Here is a 25,934-nt window from a genome sequence, read left to right on the forward strand (position 1 = left end):
AGCTGGACAGTGTTAGCCCTGGGCGTGACAGCCTGCACGGCCAGGGACACCGGCTCCCACCAGGATGAGCAACACGCTGGCAACCAGAGATAAATATTCACATTGCAGTAAACTTCCTTTAAGGTCTCTCAGAGTTTCGGTAGGAACGTCATGTGCAAAATGACAGCTGTCCGGGCTCTGGTGGGCAGGGCCCTTCCCGGCACAGCTGCAGGTGGCTGGGGCAGCCTCCGCCCCACCCTGTCTCCTTCACAGTAGAGGCCCCTGCACCCAGGCCCAGCCAGTCCCAGCCCGCACGGGGAGGGCAGCCGCGGGCACCAGCGTGTCAGGCTGAGTCCTGGTCCATGCTGCAGCCCAGCGCCTCGATGTCATTGCTGATGTCTGAGATCATGCGGTCCCACTCGTCCCCCTCGGAGGGCGCGGACTGGTCATCGGAGCTGCCCGCGGCCCTATTCCCATTGGAGGTGGAGGTGGAGGTGGAGCTCACGGCCCTCCTGTACCGGCCAAAGCTGTCGGTGATGATGCCGCGGCCATCCTTCACGCCGATGGTCTCGAGGAAGTTCTCGAAGTGCTGGCTGTCCTTCTCGGGGATGAAGGGCCGCAGACCTAGGGACACAGCGCATGCTGACCCCACATGTCCTGTAGGCAGCAGCCCCGGGGACCCTATGCCAGGGATGCCCCAGATGGAGGAGAGACAGGAGGGGGCCCCAAGCAAGGTACTCCCACTGCCCAGCTGCATTCCCAGGTCTGGGGGACCACTCACTTCTGGACAAGACTGGGAAGACGCCCTGAGCTGGGGTCGGGACCTCGGACTGCTGGGGCAGAGCCCAGGACTCAGGAGCCTCTACTGGCTGCTGCCCCAGCCCGTTTTCTGGGGTCAGCAGGGTGGGCACAGTGGACCCAGGGCGCCCAGCTCACCCAGCAGCAGGAACTTGCGGCTGTCCCCGTAGAGCCGCCGCAGGTTGATGCAGAACTCATGCACCGAGGCCCCGTCGCGGTACTCGTGCAGCAGTGCCGCGAACTGCTGGATCTCCTGCGAGGACAGCTTGGTGCGCAGCTGCAGGGAGCAGGTGGTGAAGGGAGCAAGGGCCCAGAGCCACACCCGCCCTCCGGACACACCGCAGCCCCTCTGCCACAGGGGCAGCGGCCAGAGCACCCCCAGCTCCTCCCCCAGCATGGCCCCGGTGGTGGGGGCGGCCTACCGTGAGCATGTAGTCCTGCAGCAGCTCGGCGGCTGTGGCACTCAGCTCGCTCTCGCTGACTGTCTTGGCATGTGGCACTGTGGGCACACACTCGGGGAAGGAGCTGCAGGGACACAGTCCTGCCCTGTACCTGTGCCCGTGACACCCCGCAGGGCCCAGAGAGCACAGGGGATCAGGGCAGGTGACAGGAAGGGGCCTGCCGTGGGGGAAAGGGCATAGCAGGTTGGGAGGGCCTGTAAAGTGACAGAACCCAACAAGGTCTCACAAAGTGTTGCCATCAGCAGTGTGACCTTGGGGAGCCCCCTAGACAGAATGGGGGACAGGGGACCTGAGGTGGGGGTGCACAAGGGCAGGAACTCACAAGGTGCTGGCGTCTATCTCATATGGCTCCTTCATGTCCACCTTAGTGGAAGAGTCGTCTGCAGGGAGATGCAGAGAGGCCTGGGTTACGGGGATGGCATCCACGCAGGGCCCAGCTCTCAGCAGGCCTTCAGGGTCAAAGCATGGGCCTGGGGACTCCTCCTTGGGGTCTTGTGAGGTGGGAGTGAGGCAGAGGGTTCCCAGAGTTGAAAAAGGGAGAAGGCCTGTGGGGGGGCCTGGAGGGGTTGGCATGGGCTCCACCAGCAGTGTCCTAAGGCTTTCACTCTCCTTCCTGAGCCTGGCAGGATCACCATGGCAGCCCACGCTCAGGTGAGGGACTTGGTGCACCCTGCCCTGGGTCACATAGCTGGCAAGCACAGAAGCCATGACTAGCTCTGACCCCAGCCTAAACCAGCCCAGCTCCACGTGGGGACAGCTGCTCCCCAGGGACAGAGATGGGCCCTGGACGCCAAGACCCTCAGACACACTGGACAGTAACCTAAGGTCTATGTGACAGACCATGAGGGACCCTGAAACACTGTTACATGCAGTGACCTAGAGCTGAGGGAGAGGCAGGTGCCAGAGTGTGGGGCTGTGGGAGAGAACGGGAGAAAAGGGGATTTTACCGCCTATGGGAGCAAAGGCAGGGTGGTGGGCAGAGGAGTGGCCTCCAAGGATGTCATGTCCAAATCCGGGACCCGTGACCATGCTAGGTGACGTGGATGGGAGAGGAGGTGGCCGAACTCTGACCTAACACAAGGAGCCTGTCCTGGGCTACTCCGCACAGAAGGCCACACTGGCTGCTGGGCCTCTAACCTCCCGTGTGTCTGACTTATAGAAGCCACGACCCTCAATAAACCACAGATTTCAAATGCAGCAGACGTGGCTACAGTGGGCTGTGTGCACATGCAGCGTCTTGTGCGCCGAGTGGGCAGATGTCTGAAAGGCTTCGGACCAGCGTGAAGGGTGGGGGGCGCCCCAGTGGTGTCCTGGTCCAAGCCTTTGGTGCTCCTTCACTCTACCCCAAGCCGCCGCCACCGCCACCACCCCAGCAGCCTTCATCCTGGGAGGGACCCACCCCAAGGGAAGCAAGCCTGGGCAGCTGGAGGAAGGTTCCTGCAGCCACTCACAGCCCCAGCATGGGAGCCCCTCCTGGCCCGTTCTGAGGCAGGCGAAGTGACCTTAGCCACATGTGGTTCAAGAATGGCCTTCCCAGCCCCAAAGTCATGCAGGAGCCCACAGACTGGCCTGGGGTGGGCGGGGGTGGGTGGGGCAGGAGACAGCTCTGTCTTGACTACACTTGCAAGGAAATGTGAATAGTGAGGTCTGGAAGCCAAGGCGTCAGCTCAAACCCCAGGACCCCAGGCATGGCAATAAGGTCCCTGGACACGAACGCTGCCCAGGCAGCCTGTCCCTGTGACAGGAGAGCCCTTGGGGAGAGGGGATGGGCCCCGCTGCCTGCAGGCCTCACTCACCGCTGTGGAGGGAGAGGTGGTGGGTGGGGGTCGAGGCCCCATCAAATATGGCTCTGTCCAAGAAATCGATGGTGGACTCAGTGTACACAATCTGGAAGACCTGCCCGAGCAGGGAGCACAGCTCCTCCGCCGCCACCTGCCATGGAGGACAGAGGTCACCCACCCGCCAGCATGCTCCCTGCAGCTCATCCCACTGCCCTGCCGGCCACCACCCTCACCATTCATCCTAGCCTGGGTGGGGCCGGAGGACAGCATTCCCACACCACGGGCTCCACACGCCTGCTGCTGAGGCAGGACCCCAGGGTTCAGGCAGTGTTGAGAGGGGCCTCTAGTGGGGATGGCCAGGGAAGCAGCCCACAAGGAGGACCGCCTGCTGCGTCACCACTGTCTCAGGTGTGGAAACGGAACAGAAGCTGCCAAGGGGTTCCTGGAGGGTAGTGGCCCTAAAGTGGCTGATGTGGCCCCAAAGCCTAACCCACCACTCCCAGGAATCCTCCTGCAGGGCACAACCTGGGGTACAGGGAAACACCCATACCCCATCATATACAGGAGGGGGGGGGGCTGAGGAAGAGAGGAGCCATGCAGCAGAGCCCAGGAGGCACCACTCAGTGGTACTTGGAGCCTAAGTGAGGCTGTGGGTGGGGCCTGGGTCAGGTGTGAGGGGTTGGGCCTGGTCCCTGCTTCCAGCTGGCTCACCTTGCTCTCCGTGGCCAGGATCACCAGGCAGCAGGCCTCCACAGGCCCCACTCCACTCTCGGACAACGAGCCTGCAGTGAGGCCTCTGGAGCTCTCTGCACACAGACTCTGGCTAGGGGAGATGCCGGGGTCCTGGGCTGAGAAGTCAACACAGCAGCAGGTCAGAGCAGGTGGGAAATCTCAGCAGCAGGCTCTTGGCTGCCCCTACCTGGTTCAGGTGGGGACAGGCCACACGCCTTCCACTGTCTTCTCTAAGCAAGGGAAGGGTATGGGTGAGCAGCGCCATCTTCAGCTGCCCACAGACCTTCACCCTACGTGACCTGCCAGCATCCTCGCAAAGACGCAGGAGCAGCTGGTATTCAGCTTCTAATCCCCAGAGAAGGTGTTGACAAGGCTCCAGTTAAGATACAATGGGCCATGAACACAATCCTGACAGATGGGGAAACTGAGGCATGGGGCAATGTGCAGGGCGAAGAGCATGTGATGGACAGAGTCCAGACAGGGACCCAGACTGAGAGCCCCACCCACGCTCCTAAAACCAGGGGCTCCGCCTGGGTCCTACTCTGAGTGCCTGAACAGCTGGCTCTCACCCCTCCCTGCCAAAGCCATGGGCTGAGTCCACCTTCATATTTACTGTGGAGACTTAATGAGAAGATTCCTTTCACAGCCTTTGCACTAGTTGGAGCCACATAAATTGCCATTTTTGTAGATTAAAGTTGAATATCAGCAGTTTTGTGTTGTTCAACTTAAAGTAACGTGTCATTAAATAGATGCCCATTGGACACAGGAAGGAAAACGGGAAGCGAGAAGAGGGGAGCTTGCTCAGTGCAGGTGACAGGCAGGGTGTGAGTGCACGTGTGCATGTGTGCGTGCATGTGAGAACGTGTGTATGGGGGGGTCTAAGCATAGCTGCCTTAAGCTAAGGGGCTGTAACTCGGGCAGCCACGGTGTGGGTGGCCAGCAACAACCCTAGGTGACAGGCGGGAGCATCCTGACCACCTTGCCCTCCAGAGCTGACCCCGCCCAGACAGTGGTAAGGATGCTCCCCAGGGCTCCAGCTCTGAAGATCAGCCCTCGATTCCCCGTAACCGCCGGCCTCCCTCTGCACTGCCTGAAGTACAGTGCATGGCCCAGGTGGGTCCCTCGGCTACCCTTATACCCTAGCCTCCTGGAAATGAACAGCTTCGGGACAGTGCCTGATGGGTCCAGGACAGCATCTGCGTTGTAGCACCAATCTTTGAACCCCACCAGGAGGGCCCAGTGCCCATTTCTCAGGGCAGAGGCTGTGGGCCTAATAGGCAGCTTGTCTTCAAGTGCCCAGTGAGGCAGCTCTACTGCTGGGAGGAGAGGCTGCATAAGGTCCTTCTGCGTCCCCTCCAAGGGCCCACTCGGATCAGCCCACAGCCCAAAGTCTCCCTGGGGGTCTGGCCTCACCTTTGCACCCCAGCTTTGGGAGGACCACATGGCCAAGGCAGGGCCCAAACATTAGTCATGCTGAGCGGAGGCCTCACCACAGCCTCTGGTCTGCCAGGCCTGGGAGTTGCAGGATACCCCAGTGTCCCGAAGGGGCAGCACTGAGCAGAGCACAAGGCTCAGAGCAAGTGGCCAGGCTCAGCACCTACCCCTGGGGACCTCCTAAGTACTGCCTTCCTCCGACTGAGGCCGACCCCAGGGACAGGAGGACTGCTTCTCAGATACAGTGAGTGGCAGCAGCTGGCCCGATGCTACAGGGAATCTCTCCAGGGCTCTGTTCGGTGCAGGCTCCTCAGCAGAGACGGGCAGCATACGCGGAGACCCTGCCTGGCCCCACCGCCCAGGCTGGTACCTGTCTTCAGGACCACCAAGTGCGAGGCGTCATCCCGCACATAGGACACTGCAGCGATGTCGTGGATGGGGACCCTAAGGATGGTGTCCTCCCCATCCCTCCAGGCCAGCTTGACGTTGTAAGCAGACAGGCTGATGACTGCGTCGTGCTCCTGGGTTAGGTGTCCAGGAAGCTGGTGGGCTCTCTGGAAGGGACACAGGCGTCAGACACACAGGGGCTCTGAGACCTCACCGTGCTCACCATGGGGCTCCCTGGAAATGCCTTCAGATCCAGACCCACAGCACGTGATTGCATGTCTTGAAAATGTGGAAACAGAACCATGAGGAGCACGTCTGGGGAATAAACTCATGTTCAGACCAAGGAAACAAACGTGATGGGGCTGGTCCTCTCTCGCAGCCGTGAAGGCCCAGGGTCAGAGGACCAGGAGCTGCTGCCAGAGTGTGAGGGTCAGAGGTTGGGGTTAGGAGGTGGAGCAGGCCGAGGGCCGGAGGCGGGGTTGGAGGTGGGTTACCTTTGCATTGTCTATGAAGTGCAGGATCTCGGTCCTGCTGGACGGGTTCAGGTAGCCCGGGATGGATGTTAACTGACCTAAGTACTGAGAGAGCAAAGAGAAAGGCCATGAGAAAGGGGATGACCAGGAGCACCCAGCCTTGCGCCTGTCACCAGCTGCTGCTTTGATTCCTCTGGAAGCGTGGCCCTTGCGAAGCACCCTGAGTTCTGGAGAAGCCTCGGTGCGGGAAGCAGTCCACACTGCCTGCCATGCCGCTCTGTGCTGCCCCAAAGCCCTGATCGCTGCAGCCGGACAGCACACCCAACACTCCAGTCACCGCCGAGGGCCGGCAGCAGGAGAGGTGCGCAGAGGGACCAAGTGACGAGCCCACCAGCACAGGCTTAACTGCCTGTCTCCTGTGTGGGGGGTCTGGAGGCGACACGGCGCATGTTACCTGTGTCCCTCTGATGTTTCTACACTGACAAGGCCTTTCCTGTGTTCTCAGTGCCCAGGGACTTGTTCCCATAGCAGACCTGCCCTCCACACTTCCCCTCCTCACAGACACACACACGTGCGGTCACCGTCTCAACAGGTGACCCGGACGTCCGTCCCCTGCTCAACACGTAAAGGGCCTGGGTATCCTGATCCTGTCCTCACAAGAAAAGCCCGACAAACTGAAAATCAACAACTTTTCTAGGATCCACCAGACAGCGAGGTCGCAGAGGTTGCAGAGGTGAGCCCCACGGATGGGGCCAGGAGGGGAGCTGACCAGGTGCTGGGCGTGGGGGAGACAAGCCTGAGACAGAAGTTTTGGGGCCAGGCGCCAGGTGACGACAAAAGCAGACCAACAGGCTTTCACGAAAATTTTAAAGTTTTGTCCTCAATACACTATCCACACAGTAAAGAGGCAACCTGCAGGCCAGAACAGGAGGCGACATTTGCAAGGCTCTGAGGCCAGCACATGGGACTCACTTTCTGTTTTCAGAACTGTTCCCGCTCTTCTGTTCTGTTGTCTTTCCACGTAAACTTTGGAATAACCTCTACATCTATAAAACATCCTGCTGGGATTCTGAAAGGAGTTGCTCTGGCCAGTCTGGGGAGCACTGGCGTGTGGCCCGGGCGGCGTGTCCAGCCCTGAGCTCAGCCTGTGTCACCCACTCTGACCTGTGGTCACTTTCCCAGCGTGGTGCCCTCTCCAGCGCACAGATCCTGTATACCTGTGGTCACCTGAGTGCGGGCACCTGAGTGTCTCACTTGTAAGCAGCATAAACGGTGTTGCATTCTCAGCTCTGGTGCCCAGCTGCATGGGCTCCCGGCGCCGGCCCATGGCCTCCCTGTCCGCAGCCGTCTCCTTCCTGCTCTGTCTCTCACCTCCTCCAGCTGTGCCTTGTTTCTTACCTATTCCCACTGTACTGATCTAGGGGGGAGTCTATCCAGTGTCCCGGGCACAGGCTTTGACAGGACTCCAGAGACCTGCGTCTGGGCTGTGACCAAAACCAAGGAACCAAAAACCCACAGCCAGCCCAAGAAAGGCGGCGCTCACTACCACAGGGGGGCTGGGAGGGACCAGAGGCAGGAGTCTGGGGGTTGGGCACTGAGCTGTCAGACAGGGCACCAGGCTCTGCAGACAGTGGCGGGCCTGGTGGGGGGCGCGCAGGGTGGGCACTGACCTTCACCTCCTTCTCGATGTAGTCGCTCAGCAGCCGGTCAGGCTCCACGCGCTCGGGCAGGGACAGCACCACAGTGTGCAGGGGCCGCCGCTCGGCCACCCTCTCGTGGGCTTTCTTATCTCTGCTCTTCTCTCCTTTGAGGAAGACACGCTTGAAAGGGGACACGATTCCAGGCTGCGGGCAGAGAGGCACCGGTTGGCCCTGGATGGTGTTGCTCAGTGGTTAGAGCATCGGCCCTCAGACTAAAGGGTCTCGGGTCCGATTCCAGTCAAGGGCGCGTCGTACCTGGGCTGCAGGCTTGGCCCCAGCCCCGGCCGGGGTGCGTGTGGGAGGCAGCCAATCAAGTGTCTCCCTCACTCCCATGTTTCTCTCTTTCCCCCTCCCTCCCACTCTCTCTAAAAAATCAATGGGTAAAAATACCCTCGTGTGAGGATTGACCACAACAAAAAAGCAGAGAAACGGCACCGGTTGCAGGTATCACTGGCACAGGCTCTGCACAGAAGCGGCTGCCACCACCACGTCCCGACGTGCACACACGGGCTGTGGGGAACAGCACCCAGATGCCACAGCAGGTGGGCTGAGCCCTCACCTGTGCACGGACACCTGGAAGGTCAAGGACCCATTCCCAGAGGGGGGCAAGAGGGCAGAAAGGAGGAAACTCCCCCAGACAACAAAATCGGAGGGTTCCCCAACCCTCAGGGATCCGTGTGTCACTTCACTGCAGGACCTCAGAGAGGCCGGGGCAAGTGCCACCCAGGCTGTGGCTTGGCAGTGGATGGCAGGGCATGTCCCCCGCACCCCACCCGCCACCTTCCCTCACTGTAGGAAGAGGGTGTGTCCCCTCTGCACACCCCTCCCCCTGCCAGGGCCTGGGGGCTCCAGGCTCCGGAACCAGTGCCTGGGCAACCTCACACCCTGGTCAGAGTCTGGACGGGCCTGGAGGCTCACTCTACAGTCACGGGTGGGAGAACAGGGGGACTGCTGTGAGCCCGGAGGGCGCACACCTGCTCTGTAACTGCAGGAAGCCCTGAGCACTCCCAGGTACGCGTCCGCTGCGGGGAAGCAGCTGTGCACAGAGGCCGAGAGTCACTGTTTCCGGGCGTCTGAACACACACCAGAGAAAACAGGCACCGACAGGCAGGGAACTTCCCAGACACAGGTGAAGCCAGAGCTGGAGCCTCGGGTCACCTTCCATCCCCGGGGACCCCGTGGACAGTGGAGGCTGGGCTACAGCAGGCCCAGCTCTGCCCGGAACTTACAGAAACAAGCACAATCATACTTTAGCAACATTTTTTTCTTCTTCTTCTTTTTAAATGTGTGTTTATTGATTTCAGAGAGAGGAAGGGGGAGAAACATCACTGAGAGTCACTGATCAGTTGCCTCCCGCACGGCCCCACCCAGGATTGAGCCCACAACCCGGGCGTGTGCCCTGACCGGGAATCGAACCGCGAGCCCCTGGATCCTATGTTGGTGCTCAACCACTGAGCCACGCCGGCTGGGCTGAGCCACCCCTGCAGCCGGGTCCACACATGCACCACCGCCCCCCCCCCCCCCCCACGGCAGAGCATGACCTTAGCTTCTTCACAAACAGGAGCAAGAGGGCATGTCAGGGTTGGGAACTGAAGCTGGCTCTGCACATGAAAATGTAAAGGAAGTTCTGGTTGAAAATAAACAGAAACCACCAGGCTCCAGGCTGTGACCATGGATTAATTCCTGGGAAGAGCCTGCGACCAACAGGGTTTTAAAGGCGGGTGCAGCCCTGCAACCACTCATTCTTCACTCAGCAAGCGTTTTTACTGGGAGCTCAGGTTCCTCATCACCAAAATGGTCTTGTAGCCTTTGACCCCCGAAAGGCAGAAGGACCCACTCAGCCCCAGAAGGAGCTGTGATGGAGCCTGGCGACCACAGGAGGAGCCTTTGTCAGGAGCCACGAAGACCTGACAGTGAGCAGACTCACGGCCCTCAAACCTGCAGAGCAGCATCCCCACCATCCCCGTCGCAGATGCTGCGTCGGTGCCTCTGCTCCTCATGGGGGCGGCGTGGACAGAATGTCGGGCATGGCCGGCGGCTGTGGATGTGCATTTTTCTGACCTTTTCCCTAAGTTATTTTCCAACTTGGATCTTGGGTCCTAACTGACCACAAGTCCATACGCAGACAGCTCCTGCCAGCGGCTGACACCTGCGGCCCCTCATTCCCGAGTTCAAATGCATGAGCCCAACAAGCCACCCATGGCTCCTCGCCTCACCACCATCCACCCAGAGACCCGGAAGCCAGCAGAACCCCCACCCACCTTCCCAGAGCAGGGCCCCAGGGGACCTAACGCTCACTGTGCCTGCTCTCTCCACAGCTCTCCAAGTGGGAACGGCCCTGCACCCACCTCGCTCTCCATGGCACAGCCCCTGGGGTTGTCCATAGGGGGAGGGACTCCTGCGGGGGAACTGAGTCCCCCTCTCTGCGGACAGCAACTGGGTGCTCTCCTGCTCACTTCTGCTCTTGCTGAAAACCATGGTCACATGTCGGCCTCCCTCTGAAACCGGAAGGACAGGAACCACAGCTTCCGTCTGTTTTCAGCTTAAAAATAACAGCGAAGAGGCAGCACCCTGACAATGGGGGCAAGCCCAGAAAGATGCCAAGTAGCCCACGGTCTCCCTCAGTAAAGGTGAGCGAGCGTGCGTGGCCTGGTCACGTTTAAGAGCCATTTACGTGCATCTTTTCCTGTGAACCGTCTGTTCCTACCTCCTGCCACTTTCTCTCTGGTCACGAGCCTGTGTCCTACCTTTAGGAGAACCTAACATACGGGATATTTACCCCATAATTACTTTCCTTGACCTGTGTTTCACGCACGTTGGTGTCATCAGATCCTTGGTCTCGGGCCTGCTGCCTCTGAATTTGGGGTAACAGGGAAGCTTCCCAGTCTCCCAGGTCACTGAAGATCCACCCACCTTTCTGTGCACACAGGGCTCGTCTGTTTCCACCTGCATCGCTGACCTGCCTGTTCACCCTGCTGCACATTAGGGAGGACGGGTCTCATTTCTCCCTTCCCCCCCCGTCTACCAGCTGCCCGCTGGCACCCCTCACAGACCCCACAGCAGGGGCCTTTCCCGCACCCCTGGTCTCCTGGGGAGGGGAGCCCCTCCTGGAAGGCCTGTTCCTGAGGCAGATCACGCAGCAGCAGGACCCGGCTGTGTGGAGCCTTCTTCTCAGAGGTTTCCTGGCTGCCCTTCTTTGTTTGTAACACAGACGAGCGTGAAGTGGTCTAGTTCCAGAAAAAAGCCTGACTTTTATTGGGATCATATCATAAATTAACTCAGGGAGACAGACACAGGAAGCAAGGCTGCTACAGTCCCACACTGCTGGCCGGGAAGGCCTCGCCCAGCTCAGGTCAGGACCATGAGGGCCACCGCCATCTGCATCAGTGCTCATGAGCTGCCTACAGCCCAGTGCCCTGGGCACTGTGACCAAGGGACGCCCGTCCGGGCTACGCCCTGTGGGCGGATGTGACACCCTACCCATGCGTCTTCACGTGGCCACAGGGAGCACTGCAGGGAGCAGCTCACGACAGCCTGAGCCATGGGGAAGGTGACCAGAGGGACCCGTGTGGCCAACCTGCCCCATCGTCAGCAAGTAGGTAGGTGGGCACCTGATAGGAGCCACACAGGGGATGCACACACGGACACCCACTGCGGGGCTGCAGAGCGCCCAGGAGGGCAGTGCACACACCACTGCTTCCTAACAGACGCCACCTGAGCGTTAATTCTGCGAACGGGACACGAGTTCCTTGTGCTACTCTTGCAAAAAATGATTTTAAAAGCATGCATCAAAACAGCACACATTTTACAACCACACACACACCGAAGGACCTCACTACACAGGTTGGGATGGCTGCCAGCGAAGGGGGCCTGAGAGAGGAGGGGGCTGGGGACTGAAAGAAATGGGTAGATGAACAAATAAACCCAACAGGAGGCCCCAGGGAGGCCTGCAGGGAGCAGTCGGGCACGGGGTGGATCATAAAGATTAAAACGCATTAAAGTTTCTCTTCTCCATCCTGGGGGAACGACGCAGGTGAAGCGGCACCTCCCGCCACGAGTGAGCAACACCCACCCCAGGGTTCCCTGAACAGGAGAAACACCTTGGTCAGACTGACCTTTCTCGTTTCCAGAATCCAGCTGTTCTCCCTCCTCCTGGACTAAGGACACCCTGCAGTTCACCACCTTAAGCCTCAAACAAAAGCCCAAATTCCAACCCAACAATCCCTCCTAGGACTGTTTTCACCACAAGCATCTAATGCCTGACCTCAACAACCCACAGACTGCACCGCTTAGGCACTGGGGAAACTGTAACGCGTGGGCGCCGGCTCAGGTAAGAAAACATGCCCTTGTACTTCTACTTCATTGACAGATCCCGTCTCAGCTCCTTCACACTATGACCCAGGAAACCTGAGGGATAGCGCTGCTCCTGCTTGGAGGGAGGGATGCGACGGGGCCGAGAGAGGCAGCAGTGAAAGAGCCAGCACTCACAGTGCTCAGGACAGTGACTGTCTGGGGCCACCGACCACACACAGGGCCGTGCAGGTGGTCCCGCCACTTGAGTCACCCATCCGTCTGTGTCTGTGTGGACAATGGAGACCAGGTCCTCAGACCCCCAGGCTAGACGGGGACCAGGTCCTCAGACCCCCAGGCTAGACGGAGACTAGGTCCTCAGACCCCAGGCTAGATAGAGACCAGGTCCCACCATACGATCCCCACCCTGGGGCCAGCACACCAGATTCCTGTCACATCAGCCAAAGTCCCAGGCTTGCTTCACAGTCACCTGCCACCCTAGCTGGGTGGGACAGAGGACCACAGACCGAGACTCACATAGCCAACACCCCTTCTCTCTAGGGATGGAGGCCACACGCCAGGTCCAGGCAGGGCTGGATTCCTGAGGCATCTCTCCGGGGCGTGGAGGTGGGTCTTCTCCTGGTCCTCACATGGTCGTCCATCTAGGTGCACACTCCGGGGGCTCTTGGCCCAAGTTTCCTCTTCTGATAAGGACATAGATCATATGGGATGAGGCCCATCCTATTGACGTCATTTAACCTTAACCACCTCCTTAAAGGCCCATCTCCAAACACAGACCCATGCTGAGGTGCTGGGGGTTAGGCTTCAACACCAGAACTTGAGGGGACACGCTCCAGCTCATCGCCCCAGAAGCAGGGTGCTGAGGACATGCACGTGGACCAAGCTGTCGAGCACTGATGATGGTGAGGCTGGGTCCCCAGGTGCCACCAAGAGATTCTCTCCATTCCTGGGCTCAATGTCTTCATAACAAGAAGGTTCCTGGCCCGGCCAGGCGGGACTCAGCGGTTGAGCGTCGACCTAGGATCCAGGCAATTGGGGTTCGATTCCCAGTCAGGGCACATGCCTGGGTTGTGGGCTCGATCAATGACTCTCTCATCATTGATGTTTCTATCTCTCTCTCTACCTCTCCTTTCCTCTCTCCGAAATCAATAAAGATACATTTAAAAATAAATAAATAAAAATAAAAATAAGAAGGTTCCTGACTCGCTTATCAGAGCACGCTTCCCAACAGTCCCCTTGCCTGTCCTCTGAGGTCTGTGGCCACAGAGCTCACTGTCCCCCAGCACATGCACCGGACACACAGTCAGGGCCAGTGAACAGTCCTTGGAGAAACAGGTGACAAGCTCCAGTCACTTCAGCCACTCCCCAGCCCAAAGCAGATATCCCTGCAGGCTTCACCCCACTTCCCCTCTCTGAAGGTCACGACGTGGTCCCCACGTGTCTCTCCCAACACACGAGCACTGGCCTGACACTGCATGTGAGCAGCTCACTTCCAAACCGTACGCACTGTCCTCAGCCCTCTCCTCGCTGTGAAGTGTGTCAGCAGCACTCAAAGCAACAAATACGGAGGCTTCATGCCGACCAGCGAACCCAGACTCAACTGTGGTTCGTACCTGCAGAGGGGTCACCAGGGCGGTCGGGTTACTACCGCTGACGGCAACTGCAAGGAAAACCTACTAGGTACAGAAGGCTTGCAGGAGGTCCCACTTCCTTAAGCTTTCATTTTAAGCTACTCAGGTATTTACACACACGTGCACACCTGTGGAGAATGTGCGAGGTATGGCAGCCTGACAGCTGGAGTCCAGAAGTTATTTTAGTTTTTTCATAATCCTCACCCAAGAGTATCTGTGCATTGATTTTCGGAGGGGAGGGAGAAACATCGACGTGAGAGAGACACATCGATTTGTTGAAACCCACATATGCCCCAACTGGGGCCTGGGATCAAACCTGCAACCCAGGTACATGCCCTGGACCGGGAATCAAACCCGAGACCCTTCGGTGGGCGGGCCAATGCTCTAACCACTGAACACACTGGCCACAGCTGGAGTCACAGCCATTTAGAAGGCGCTGGTCCAGGCCAAGCTTCCCGTTCCTCAGACACTGGCTGACAGGTGACCTGGCAGGCACAGAAGCTGGGAACCTGGGGCCCATAACCTAGGGGAGCTTTTTCTTTCCACTTTTTATATGGAAATTCTCAGACATTCACAGAGGTAGGCAGGATAATGAATAATGAATGCCTGCTGCCAAAACACCTGCTGCCTCCCCCTTCTGGTTGCATAACACTCACCTCACAAATCACGCAGTTTCACCTGTAATGTCTCAGCACGTTCATCAGATCAGAATGTGACAAAACATGGATATCAAACACCCCAGGATTAATAATGCCTCCTCACGACCAGTGAAGATCCGCTGCTACGTTTCCAGGGCACCTTATCTATCAGCTTGTCCTTCTCACTTGAAGAACCCAAACAAACCAGATCGATGCAGAATTATATAACTTTGTTCGGGCTGAAGTCCCGGCCACTGCAACCCAACAGCAGCACAGGCAGCAGAAGCTGGGACCGAATAGGGTTGAGCCCCCGTCCAATGGTGGTGACTCCCCACAGGCTGCAATCCTCGACTGAGTCAAACATTTTTGTAAAAACGCACACAATCCAACTCAAGTGCACGCCTACATCTCTTACAAAAAAGGAGCTAACTCCTGACAGAATAGTGTCAAACGCACAGAACTTGGGTTCGTTTTCTGAGGAGGCAGGTTTATTCTCCGAACTCCAAATCAAGGTTTGTGGTCTGCAAGGTTCCAGTCACTCTAGAGACCTCCGGGCAGGAGTGGCCCCAGTGGGCCCAGGTGTCAAGCACCCGGCAGACATCTCTGTCCCCATGCTCACCCCAGGCGCACCAGCAGTCAACCATCCCCCCCAGGCTCCTCCTGATTCCCTCACCCAGTGCCTTCCATGGATCACAGAAGGGGCTCAGGTCACCCTCCTGTGTGCCAGGGTGGCCTGAGGACGGACAGGACTGTACTTGGGGCCACTTCATATGAAATCCACTTGGTGCTACTGGTTCTTTGGCAGCTTGCCGCTCCATCCTGAGGAACTGGGCCATGTTAGCTCCAGCCTGAATAACTGCTTGACGAGCACCACAAGTGTCTGAAGGCCCAAATGAGCCTAACATCCACATTTTTAAAGGTTAAATCTGCATTTTTGAGGGAGCTAACTTGGGAAGAGAATTTAAATTCCAACTGTACTTTCATAAAACTATTAAATTCTTACTTCTGCTGTTTCAGCTTGAACTTGAGTGTATGTTTTAGAACAAGTGTCTCTGGTTAGTTTACCATGATGAAAATGACATACAACGGGAGCAGAGCAGGAAGGTTCTGACGGCCTGAGGCTGGCACAGAACAACAGGAAAAGTGTGCTAGTGGTGGCCTGGATAGGAATCCATATCCCTGCTGGTGCCTGTGGGAAAATGAGCTGGGGCAGTGGCAGAACAGAGAAAACATACACTCCCAGCTAAGGCAACTTTGTATCTTCTAGTAGAAACTATGAATCTCCTCTAATAGACAATGAAATTCATCAGTAACCTCTGTGCCTAAATCTTTCCACTGCCCACAGCTCTGAAATTCTTGAGTTTTACTGGCTTTTCACTTCTTTTCCAAACGCTCAGGAATGTCTGACTGATTCTCTCTCTTTCTCTCAATATTGCTAAATGGTGTAATGTTTCTACCAAAGCTGGTAGAAGGTTCTAGAAGAAAGTCAGTCAATCCCATCCTTCCTGGGTGGGTGCTAACCTAGCCACTCTCCTCAGCAGGTAGAAGGAGAGTTTGGCCTGATTGTGGAAGACTGTGGCCAGGACTGCTGGGACTGAGCTGGCAGCCAGGAGCTCTGGGGACAGGCCATCTCCCGTAGGGCCGTGGCCTACCTGGCTCTCTGAGACAGGGAAGGAGGGAACTGGCTGAATTTCTTCCAGGGCCTTCTACCGGCTTTGGTACAAAGCTTACACTCAGCTCTCCTCCTTCCCAGTGGGCAGCATCCCTCTGCAGGCTAAGGCTTCAGGCTGAATCACTTTCTTGGGCTGTCTTCCAGACTTGAACATCTTTGTAGGTAACCGCTACTGCACTGGAGGGGGACGTGCGCGCTCCTGACACAAAAGGAGCAAACACGGTGAGAGAGGCAGCACCATGCAGCCCCCGGACACCACCTGCCTACACTCAGCCTCAAACGCATCTTTTTAAAGTGGGGCACCTTGTAAGACAGGGGATGAGGAACTCCACGGGAAGACACAGCGGGCTCTGATGTGAGATCACAGGACTCGTCAAGGTCTGGTTCAGACTTCAACATGAACGTGCACACGCAACACTTACTAAACCGAAAACGACAGGCAGGGCGCCGAGGCAGGTTACAACGCCTGTATTTGAGAAAGACACACTTCATTGGAGCCACTTTCCCGTTTAACGCCAGCTTACCCCCCGCAGTTATGTCAGTCTCCTCCCGAGGATGAGCAGCTGGACCAACTACTCTGCCCGCCGTTAAAGCCGCATCTCTCAAACCGCATCCACCACGGGGCCTCTTCAGCTACGTCCGACATGCAACCGGGAAACGTCACGTCACCGAGCTCACTCGGGGGTATCAGGGAGAGGAAGCCCCACCCGTGACGGGCCGCCCGTGGGGCACGGCTCCCGGTTTCACGCGGGGTCAGAAACTTGAGGACACTCCGCAGCGAACGCTCGGACACCGGCTCCCCCGCTGTCGCCACGGTCCCACCCCTGGGACCCACGGTGCCCGAGCGGGTCGGGGCCCCGGCCGGCCATGTGCGGAGCCCGGGTTTGGGGGAGTCGCCGGCCGGAAGGGCGGAAAGGCGTGGCCCCTTCCTCCGCCGCGCCGGCCGGCCGGGGACCCCACGGCATTGTCCCGGGCGCGCCGCCCGCCCCCGCGGGACCCCTCCGGCGCGCGCCCGCCCTCCCGCGCCCGACGCCCGGCCTCCCCGCGCCAGCCGCGCCGGCAGAGCGAAGGGCGAGCGGGAGCCTCCCGGAGCCCGGCCCCGCCCCCGCCGCCCCGGGACGCACCTTCTTGCCCTTCTTGCCCTCCTCCTCCATGGCGCCGCCGGCGGGCCCCGCGCCCGGCCCGCCCCGGGAGCCCCGCGCCCCCGCGACCGCTACATGCTCGCGCGGGCCCCGCGGCGCCGCCGCCGCGTTCCTGCGCCGCCTGCCCTCCGCCCCGCCGCCGCCTCCTCCGCCTGCGGCCGCCAGGGGCCGTCCGCACCCCGCACCCCGCACTTCCGGGCCGAGGCCGCGGCCCCGCCCCACGCCCCGAACCCCGCCTTTCGGGGCGGGCGGCTCGCACCGGCCTGGCCCCGCCCCTCCAGGGCCGCGGGACCGCGTTGGCCGCGCCTGTGTCCCGCCCCCGGCCCGCCCATTGCCCCGCGGGGCCGCGCGGGAGGCCCGAGCGTTTGGATTCCGCCGCCATCTTTACCGCGGCAACTTCCCGGCCTGCCTCGCGCTCAGGGAGGCCGCGCTCAGGCCGACGGGAAGCGGAGGGCGTGGCCGGCGGGAAGGGGAGCTCTCAGGAAGGTGAGTGCGGAGCGGGGAGGGGGCGGGGCCAGGGGCGGGGCCCGCGGGAGGGGGCGGGGCCCGCGGGGCGGCGCCGACGGGAAGGTGAGAACCTCGCGCCCCGGGCTCCGGGCTGAGTAAAGCGGCCCCGCGCCCGCGGTGACCCGCCCCTCAGTCCTCCTGCCCGGCAGGTGGGGAGCAGCGCGGGGCGCCCGGGAAGCTCGCGGGTCCGAGCTCGCGCGCGCAGGCCCCGCCCAGAGGAGCGCGGGAGCGGGCGCGGGCCGCCGTCCCGCCGCCGCAGCAGCTGCCAGTGCGAACCCGCAGCGCAGACGAGCGAAAGCGGGGCCTGGGCGCGCCAGTCCGTCCCGGCGGCCGGGGGCCGGCCCGTTCGCCCTCCGCCTGCGGAAGGGCTGGGAGGCCGTGAGGTTTGCGGTCAGGTGGCCGGCGGGGCCCTTCCCTCCGCGGACTCGGGCACGTGGCCGGTGTGAGGGCGCCCGGGTCCTCGGGACGTAGCCCGCGTGTGAGACGAGCGCGGGCTCCCTTAGCCGCTAGGGCTCGAGTTCCCTTGGAAAGGGGAGGCTGGGGTTCTGAAAGCAGGGGGGTCGCGCTGCTTGGCGCAGGACGGGCCAACACCCCCTTTCACTTGCGGGGCCGCCTCGGGGCCCCGTCCCGCCCGGGTTGGCAGGCTCGCGGCGCTCGGCCGCACCGAGCACTGGACTTGGGCTCCGTCCTCCCCGGGACGATCGAGGCGAGCAGCACCAGCCCTCCAGACCGCGCCCGGGACCCCGTGACGTCACCTCCCCGGGCCCCTGCTGGCCGGGCGTCACGTGACGCAGCGTGCCCCTGGGGGCGATGCGCGATGACGCAGGGAGCGGCGCGTCGGGCGGCCGCCGTGGCTGACGGTGGTGGTGCGGGACCCCCGGGTGTCGTCGTCTTCATCCGAGTCCATCGAGGGTCCCAGACCGGGCCGGCCGAATGCCGAGGCCGCGTAAGAGTCGGGGGGCGGCGGGGCGGCGCGCTGGCCTGCGGGAGGGGTCTCCAGCCCGGCTCTGAGCCTCCTTCGGAAGACACGTGGGACCTGGGGGGGGGACGGGAAGCGGGCGCTGCGGGGCCGCCGGCGCTGAGCGTGCGTCTCTCCGCAGCCGTCCCGCGGCGCCCTGCGCCCGGAGTGCCCCTCGCAGCCCCGGGACCGCTGCGCCCCCGCCGACCCTGCTCGTGCGCCCTGCCCAGGGCCCCGCAGTGCGCGCTGACCCGCAGGAGGCTGTGGAAGAAGGGCCGTTCCAGCCAACGGCGTGAGGCCGCGGGCAACCCCGGGGTCTGGTAAGTTTAGGGAGCTCTGCGCTGGAATGGGGGGCGGTCTTGTCTCGAAGCTGCCGGGGGCCGGGCCGCGGGCCGCAAGCCTCCAGCGTGCTGGGGTCTGCGGTGACTCCGTGCATTCCTACAGAGCTTGCGAGAGCAACCTGGGACGGTTTGAGGCCTTGCCCCGCTGCATCCGGAGCAAGGTTATAGACATTTCAGACAGCCGCTTGCTCCTCTCCGGGCCTGGTGTGCTGGGCACCCGTGTGGGTCTACACTGCCCCATGGGACCACTTAGCCACGTGGGCTTAAATTAAGTAAACTTTTTAAATTCCGTGTGTTTTTTTTCCCACAGTATCCACGTTTCAGGTGCTCAATAGCGACATGGGGCAAGTCACCCACTGGGTTGTAGTGCAGGTCACAGAACAGTCATGTTTTTGCAGAGGCTGTTTTGGGGTTTTGGGTCTTGCTAATGTTCCAGGCTCCTGACGAATTTTGTCTTATATCCTGAACAGCCTTACAGACGTTGAAAGTGGAGCTCAAGGGGAGTGGGAGGAGAGGAGGCAGGTCAGCTGCAGAGAGTAGGAATAGAGAGCAGTAATGGGCACGAGCCCTGTCCTGGGGGACTGAGGGTTCAGGAGACAAACCTAAGAGAACCCCAGGCTAAGTTCTGCAGGGGATGAATGACGGGTGAGCTCTGTGTGCCCATGGGAGAGGAGAGCAATGGTGTTGGCTAGACTCTTTTGCGAAACTTACTAATTGTGCACCCAGAGTATGCACTAATATAGTGGTTTATTGCTTCTTTAGCCATGTTCAAAGGGAGTGGGGAGAAACTTACAAAAATAGTGGCTCATCCAGGATTGTCTTCCTTCACTGGCTCATCCTTTGGCTTTTTGGAGCTCAGACTCTAAGCTGTGAGCTCTGCCTCATTCTCTGCCAGCCCCCTGGGCCATGCAAGAGGCTCACTGGGTGTGTATATCTGGGGCCTTCGAGGAAGCCCCCCCTTCCACTGTCTCCTTGCTCGGCTGGTCATTTGTAAGGGTGAAGCTTGTGGTCCTGGAGTTGGAGCATCCTGGCACTTGCAGCGTCTCCTCCTTGGGATTTGACTTTGGCATCTCGGGCTGTGCTTCCTCCTGGGGCTCCACGTGGGTGGCAGACTTCTTGTCAGAGCTGGGCACAGCAGTCTGTGAGGGCTCAGTGCCCTGGGGGCTCTCCTCCTCTTTGTTGACGGCTGCATAGGACATGCTCCGGGCCTTTGGCTGCACCCAGCCGTGGTCAAGGACCTCATCAATTTGCAGCCTCCGCTTGACGTCCGGCTGTAGCATGCGGTAGATGAGGTCCTTGCATTCGTTTGTCAGGTGCTTTGAGCGAGGGAAGTTGACGCGGTGCTCCTTCTGGATGCGCAGCATCTTCTTGATGTTGGAGTCGTCATAGGGCATGGAGCCACAGACCATGATGTAGAGGACAACGCCCAGGCTCCAGATGTCATAGACCTTGGGCTGGTAGGGGATGCCCTGCAGCACCTCGGGGGCAGCATATGCTGCTGACCCGCAGAAGGTCTTGCTCAGTGTCAGCCGGCCGCTGTCATCCCGCAGGCAGCGCTTGGAGAAGCCGAAGTCAGACAACTTGATGTTGAAGTCCTTGTCGAGGAGGAGGTTCTCGCACTTGAGGTCTCGGTGGACAATGTCCAGGTCGTGGCAGTACTTAATGGCCGAGGAGAGCTGGTAGAACTTCTTGCGAGCATCGTCTTCGTGCAGGGCTCCCCGGGTTTTAATGAACTCGAGGAGGTCACCCTGGGCCCCGAGCTCCATGACAATATAGACCTTGCCCTCCGACGTCTCGAAGATCTCATAGGTCTTGACGATGGAGCGGTGGTTTAGCATGATCAGAATCTCAATTTCCCGGGGAAGGAATTTCTCCAAGAAGTCCGTGGGGGCTTTCTTGCGGTCAATGATCTTGACCGCCACGTTGAACTTCAGGCGCTCAGAGTAAGCGGATTTGACTTTTGCATATGAGCCTTCTCCCAAATTTATCCCCATGATGTAGCCTCGTCGCTTGAGGACGGCAGCATCATCCATGGTGCCAGGAGCACCCAGTGCCTCTGAGGCTGCCCTCTACACACCTGTGAGACATGGGCCAGTGGTGTCCTCATTTACACTGGACAGAGAGTCCTCTGGGCTGGCCGGGCCTCCAAGAGGCCCAGACTCTGGGGTGGAACGTTCAGCATTGTCTCCCAGGTGACTTCAGTGGGTGAAGTCATAAAGGAAGGGTGCCCTAGGGGAATGAGGCTCTGGCTTGAGCCACTTAGACTCAGAACCCTGGAAGGCTGGCCAGTGGACTGGGGACGACTGAAGGCCTGCAGAGAGTGGCCTTGCACTTGACTGGGACCTGAGGTGTGAGGGGGCTGTGGGGACACATTGGTCTGCCCGTGCCTCCAATTCCAGAGCCAGGACGGCTTGTCGAGCAGAGGGGCTGATTACTGCACCCAGGAAACCCAGGCCAGGTGGTTATATCAGTCTGGGTCCCAGCAGGAAACAAGAGTACTCCATTTGAGGCACTCTGCGGGTTTCATAAGGGCATAATTTTCAAAAGTGGAAGCAGAGTTCAGGGAACCCCAATGATAATCACAGTCCTGGAAAGAGGGAGGGGGGATCACTGGAACCTGGGAAAGGTAGTGTAGAAAGGGTGACCTTGAGAGAGGCAGTGACCTTAGCTGAAGGCCACAGTGACCCCCACAGGCATGGAACTGGGAAGAAATGTCCTGGATCCTTTTTGAGTTTTTTTTGATATGTCTATTGATGTCAGAGAGAGACACATCGGTGATGAGTCATTGATTGGCTGCCCTCTGCACGCTCCCTACTGGGGATCAAACGCACAACCCGGGCTTGTGCCTTGACCAGGAATCAAACCCCGATCTCCTGGATCCTAGGTCAATGCTCAGCCGCTGAGCCACACCAGGGGGTCAAATGCCCCTGCTCTTTTTTCCCTTCCTTCAATCCTGGAAGCCCTTGCTTGTCACCTTTTTTCCCTTTCAGTCCTGGTACCCCTTGCTTGTGCCCACACAGGTGGAGTGGAGAAGGGTCTAAGTGGTTTCAGGGGGGTGAGCAAAGACTCTAGGCCCCGGGGTCACTGCCTTTAGGACACCAGGGCTCTGCCCTCCACGTGGTTTGGCTGGACTCACCTCCTTCACTTTTCTTTCCTTTTCCAAATCATTGCCAGCCTGCTCCTTTGGCTGGTTCTGTGCGGGGGACAGCTGGCAGGGGTTTCTGCTCTTGCGTGTTCCCTCCTGGGGGACTGCACAGACTGTAGCTGTGACTGGGCTTTCAGGGCAGATCTGGGGCTGCGGGCAGAAGCTGAACCTGGATCCCACTTTGCCTGCGGCTGCTCCTGGAATGGTCTAAGGACAGTGCAAGTGAAGAGGTCAGCAATAGACAGGGCCAGTTTCTGCCGGCAGTGGAGCCCTCTGCTGTGACAGCCCTTTGTCTATCACCTGTTTGCGCCATACCCTGAGGAGCAGGAGCGGGCAGGGCTGGCCTAGCCTTTGGTTTAACCTTGGTGGTATCTGCCCAGAGAGAGCTGGTGCCTCTCATATGGCCCAGCTTGGGATGGCCCAAGCACACTTGGACCATGCAGGCACCATCCCCCTCGGCCTTGCTGGTGGAGGGCGTGATGTGGCAAAGTCAAAACCAAGGTGCCCAAGGCAGATGGAGTAACCCACCTGCTTGCCATAACAGAGCCTCTTAGACCAGGTGCACAGCACGGAGGGTGCAGTGCTTTCACCCAGTTTAAATCTTTGAGAACCACTCTAGGGTGGCATTAGGTCCAGTACAGATGACAGGGTCAGAATTCTGTGTCCAAGCTCACCCAGCGAGAAACTAGCAGGTTGGGAGTGGACAACAGGCCTCCAGCCCAGCAGACCTAGAGGGAGGCATGGATTTTAGAAGCTGGAGGGAACACCTGTGTTCTTGGTGTGCGGGCTGTTGGGTACAGTCAGGGGTGGCCAGCATAGTCCTGGTGGGGCAGTGCTTCTGTGCCCGCTGCATGGCGGGGTCACACCACCCTTTCCTTGAAGGTAGAGGCTCCAGTGGACTCCGACCTGTCCAAGTGCAGACAATGGACACACCAGCCTCGGCGGAGCGGCCATCGGGAGACACTTATTTGTCCGTGAGTCTTGTGTTTCTTCAGTTCTGGGAGCAAGGCACTGGCTGCCCTTCTGCCCAGACTATCCAAGGTTTTCGAGACAGCCTTGGGGTGGGCAAGGTAGCCCCTCCCACCAGAACAGAGAGCCCGGGAGCTAATGGGCAAGCCACGCCCCCGCCCCCCCTTCCCGCAATCACTGCTCTCTCCTGCATGCAGAGCACAGTGGCCTTGCATTGCCCTGTAGGAATTGGAGCTGTTGGGAAATCCTGATGCTACAATTACTGCTGATGTGAAGAATCAGTCTGTCTCATTGAGGACTCAAGCTTCCTCCCAGCATCTGTAAACCTGGAGGGTCAGACCCTTCACCGTTCCTGCGGGGCACCTCCCCCCAGCAGACTGCTGTGTGTCCCTGCCCCAGCCCATGACACTTGGCAGTTCTCCCTCCCCCGTGTTTCAGCCCCAGAAATCCCAGGATGTCAGAGCTAGAGAAGACCCGAGAGAGTAGTGGCCCTCAGGCTGGTCCAGGATCTTCAGTGGGCATTATGCAGGAGTTCCTGGCCAAGACGGTCAGAACCATCCACTTGTTCTGGCCTTTCCATATTGAGTCAGGTGACTTGAGTCCCAGAAAAGCTAACTGACTTCAAGCTGACACAGTGGCCTGGTGTCAGGGCTCTCGGAGCCGAGTCTGTCAGGCATTTGATTGCCTCTGGTTTTGGGTTTGCCATGCGCCCTTTCCCCCTAGGAGTTTTCTAGGTCAGCAGGGTGTGGGCCTGGATAGGGCGGGCTGCCACATTGGCTCTGCTCACAGTGGAGTCAGGAGTGGGAGCCCAGGTGTAGTTATTGCCACTCTGGCCACAGGCAGATATAACAGCCTCTGGCTCTATGCTTACCTCACTGAGTTTTTACCACAGGCCTCAGGGTTTTTTTCAATTTCGTTGTTTTTACGGATGAAATCGATGCTGAAAGGTGGGAGACCCACCGTGCTGGCACACCAGGAGGGTGCAGCAGAATTTGAACCCAGGCCTTGGCTCCTGACTTCCCTGAGCAGGTTCCAGTCCTCACTGCTCCCTTTCTGCAAGGAGTCGGGAATTCCTGGTTCTTGGCTGGGATTGGGTGGCTCCGGGCCTGGTGTCTGACTGACATTCTCTGACCCCAGGTTTTGACATTCTGTCTTCATCTTGCTTGAGAAACAAGGGACGTGTAATAAACAGATTTTAAATGTGTGATTCAGCCTCGTTCTCTCCTTTCCACAGTATGCTCAGTACAAAAAGAGAAAGACCTGCCCTTGAGGGCGTTTGAGCTGAATTGAAGTGCCTCCCATCCCCCCACTTGAACCTTTGTAAAGGGGGGGGGCGGGGGCTGTGCCCGGGAGGTTTATCTTGAGATACTGGGGTGGATTCTGCATCTGTGCCAAGCACCCTAGTAAGAGTGCCGCACCCGCATTGTCTGCTTTATAAGCACATGGTCACAGCCCAGTATTGTGTACACGGGTTAACCCCCAAGGCCCACGTGAGCGGGAGTGACGGGCTGGGCTGACAGAGCTAGTTTCACATTCAGTTGGCTAGTGATGAGCAAAGGGAAGAGTACCCAGAGGTCCCTGCACCCGAGTCACGTCAGCCACACCCTGAGGCCCAGGCAGAAAGCCTCACCACAGAACCAAAAGTAGAGGGACCCTCCTGGCAGTCGGAGAGTGGGAGGTGTCCTCAGAGCAGCTCCCCTGCGCCTTTAGAGGACTGGCTGGGCTGAGGCGTGCAGTGTGCGAGCTTGAGATTAGGCGATGTAGTCAGGCCCTAAGTGGGTGCCTGTGGGTGGGGACCAGTGATGTGCTGCCCAGGTCAAAGGCATCGGCCAGGGGCCCCGCAGGGAGGTGGAGGCATCTTGAAACTGGTCCAGATGGGACAGGAGAGGGACACTGCTGCCCCACCCTCACTCCTGTCCCACCGCCTTCCCTGCCCAGCTGTGGGACACTGCAGGCCTGGCCACCCCCTGTACTGCCTGGGACAAGGCTGAGGCTGACCAGCAGCCCACAGGTCCAGCCACGCCCTGGAAGGGAAAAGATTTTTGGTGTGATGTCACCTTGGCCTCACGAGATACATGAGGTGGTGGGTGGGGACTTTCCTGCAAGCTGTGGGGTGGAGAGCGTGGTCAGGCTCAAGGTCACAGCAGCAGCATCTAAAGCCAGGCCCTGAAAGCTGAGTCCCTGACCTTAAAAAGGTCTTGACATTTTTACTGGGGGGAAAATACCCCAAAGAAAACTTCTGTGATGTGAAAATTTTGCCAAGTTCGGGTTTCACTATCCCCGGAGTTTCACTGGGGATGTTCCTCTCGGGTGAGTGTTCATGCAGACCTGGGATGTTGACCTCAGAAGACGGGAAGTGAAACCCTGCTACTGCCTCGCACAGACCTCCCCACGCTCTCTTGAGCTTCAGTTTGGAAAGCCCTTCAAAAGCACCAGCCCCAGAGGCGGGGCTGAGGGGTCTCTGCAGCTTGGGTGGGTGACGTGGGACCCCGTTTGCAAGAGGAGAGGACCCCAGGGTGGAGCCAAAGCCTGTCTGTGGGAGGCTCTCAGGGCAGTGCACTGGGAGCTCAGCCTGGGTTCATCCCACACTTAAATAAGCACTTTTCAATTTTATTAAATATGTATTCGTTGTAAGGTACTTGAGGGAGGAGAACCCTTGCACGTCAGTTATTTCAGAGATTGAAAAGTGAATTGGTTGAGAGACAATTGTTAAATAAACTAGGTTTTTTAGAGCAGAATCCCAAAGGCGGCACACGGATGACTGGAATTTAGGGGGTACTCTGTGTGCCCTGCCGAGGGAAGGGATAGGAGAGAACAGCCTGCCCCACCTGGAGGACACCTGTAGTCAAGGGATGCTGTTTGGATACAGAACTGA

The 25,934-nt window shown here is 59.1% G+C and overlaps 2 protein-coding genes, 1 long non-coding RNA gene and 1 other non-coding gene across 7 annotated transcripts; 2 read left to right on the forward strand and 2 right to left on the reverse strand.

Annotated features, from left to right (window-relative positions):
• Positions 1 to 102: 102 nt before the first annotated feature.
• CCM2 (CCM2 scaffold protein) lies at positions 103 to 17,179 on the reverse strand. 4 transcript variants are annotated; one of them, XM_087821279.1, is made up of 11 exons: positions 17,122 to 17,162; positions 16,301 to 16,463; positions 7,716 to 7,889; positions 6,067 to 6,150; positions 5,556 to 5,739; positions 3,731 to 3,867; positions 3,035 to 3,170; positions 1,561 to 1,618; positions 1,200 to 1,302; positions 916 to 1,054; positions 103 to 603 (listed from the first exon to the last, which is right to left on the reverse strand). In XM_087821279.1, the coding sequence occupies exons 2-11, from the start codon at positions 16,394 to 16,396 to the stop codon at positions 323 to 325; spliced, it is 1,392 nt and encodes a 463-aa protein (XP_087677405.1). In that variant the 5' UTR covers positions 16,397 to 16,463; positions 17,122 to 17,162; the 3' UTR covers positions 103 to 322. The 4 variants fall into 4 exon arrangements, with proteins under 4 accessions (XP_087677405.1, XP_087677406.1, XP_016053762.1 ...); XM_087821280.1 differs by lacking the exon at positions 16,301 to 16,463 and having other exon boundaries at positions 17,122 to 17,179; XM_016198276.2 differs by lacking the exon at positions 17,122 to 17,162 and having other exon boundaries at positions 916 to 1,030; positions 16,301 to 16,771.
• A 915-nt stretch (positions 17,180 to 18,094) lies between these two features.
• On the forward strand, positions 18,095 to 24,263 carry LOC107525990 (uncharacterized). The gene is made up of 4 exons (XR_015715201.1): positions 18,095 to 18,592; positions 18,747 to 18,924; positions 22,973 to 23,064; positions 23,285 to 24,263. It is a non-coding gene; the product is annotated as an uncharacterized LOC107525990 (long non-coding RNA).
• LOC148092316 (small nucleolar RNA SNORA9) lies at positions 18,997 to 19,128 on the forward strand. The gene has a single exon (XR_015715218.1). It is a non-coding gene; the product is annotated as a small nucleolar RNA SNORA9 (small nucleolar RNA).
• On the reverse strand, positions 19,863 to 20,995 carry LOC107525988 (testis-specific serine/threonine-protein kinase 1-like). Its single transcript, XM_016198277.2, has one exon. It carries the CDS (start codon positions 20,976 to 20,978, stop codon positions 19,863 to 19,865), a length of 1,116 nt encoding a protein of 371 aa, XP_016053763.1. The 5' UTR covers positions 20,979 to 20,995.
• Positions 24,264 to 25,934: the final 1,671 nt, after the last annotated feature.

The sequence above is a fragment of the Miniopterus natalensis genome, chromosome 10 (assembly GCF_054644295.1).
Source record: "Miniopterus natalensis isolate mMinNat1 chromosome 10, mMinNat1.hap1, whole genome shotgun sequence".
Lineage (NCBI taxonomy): Eukaryota > Metazoa > Chordata > Mammalia > Chiroptera > Miniopteridae > Miniopterus > Miniopterus natalensis.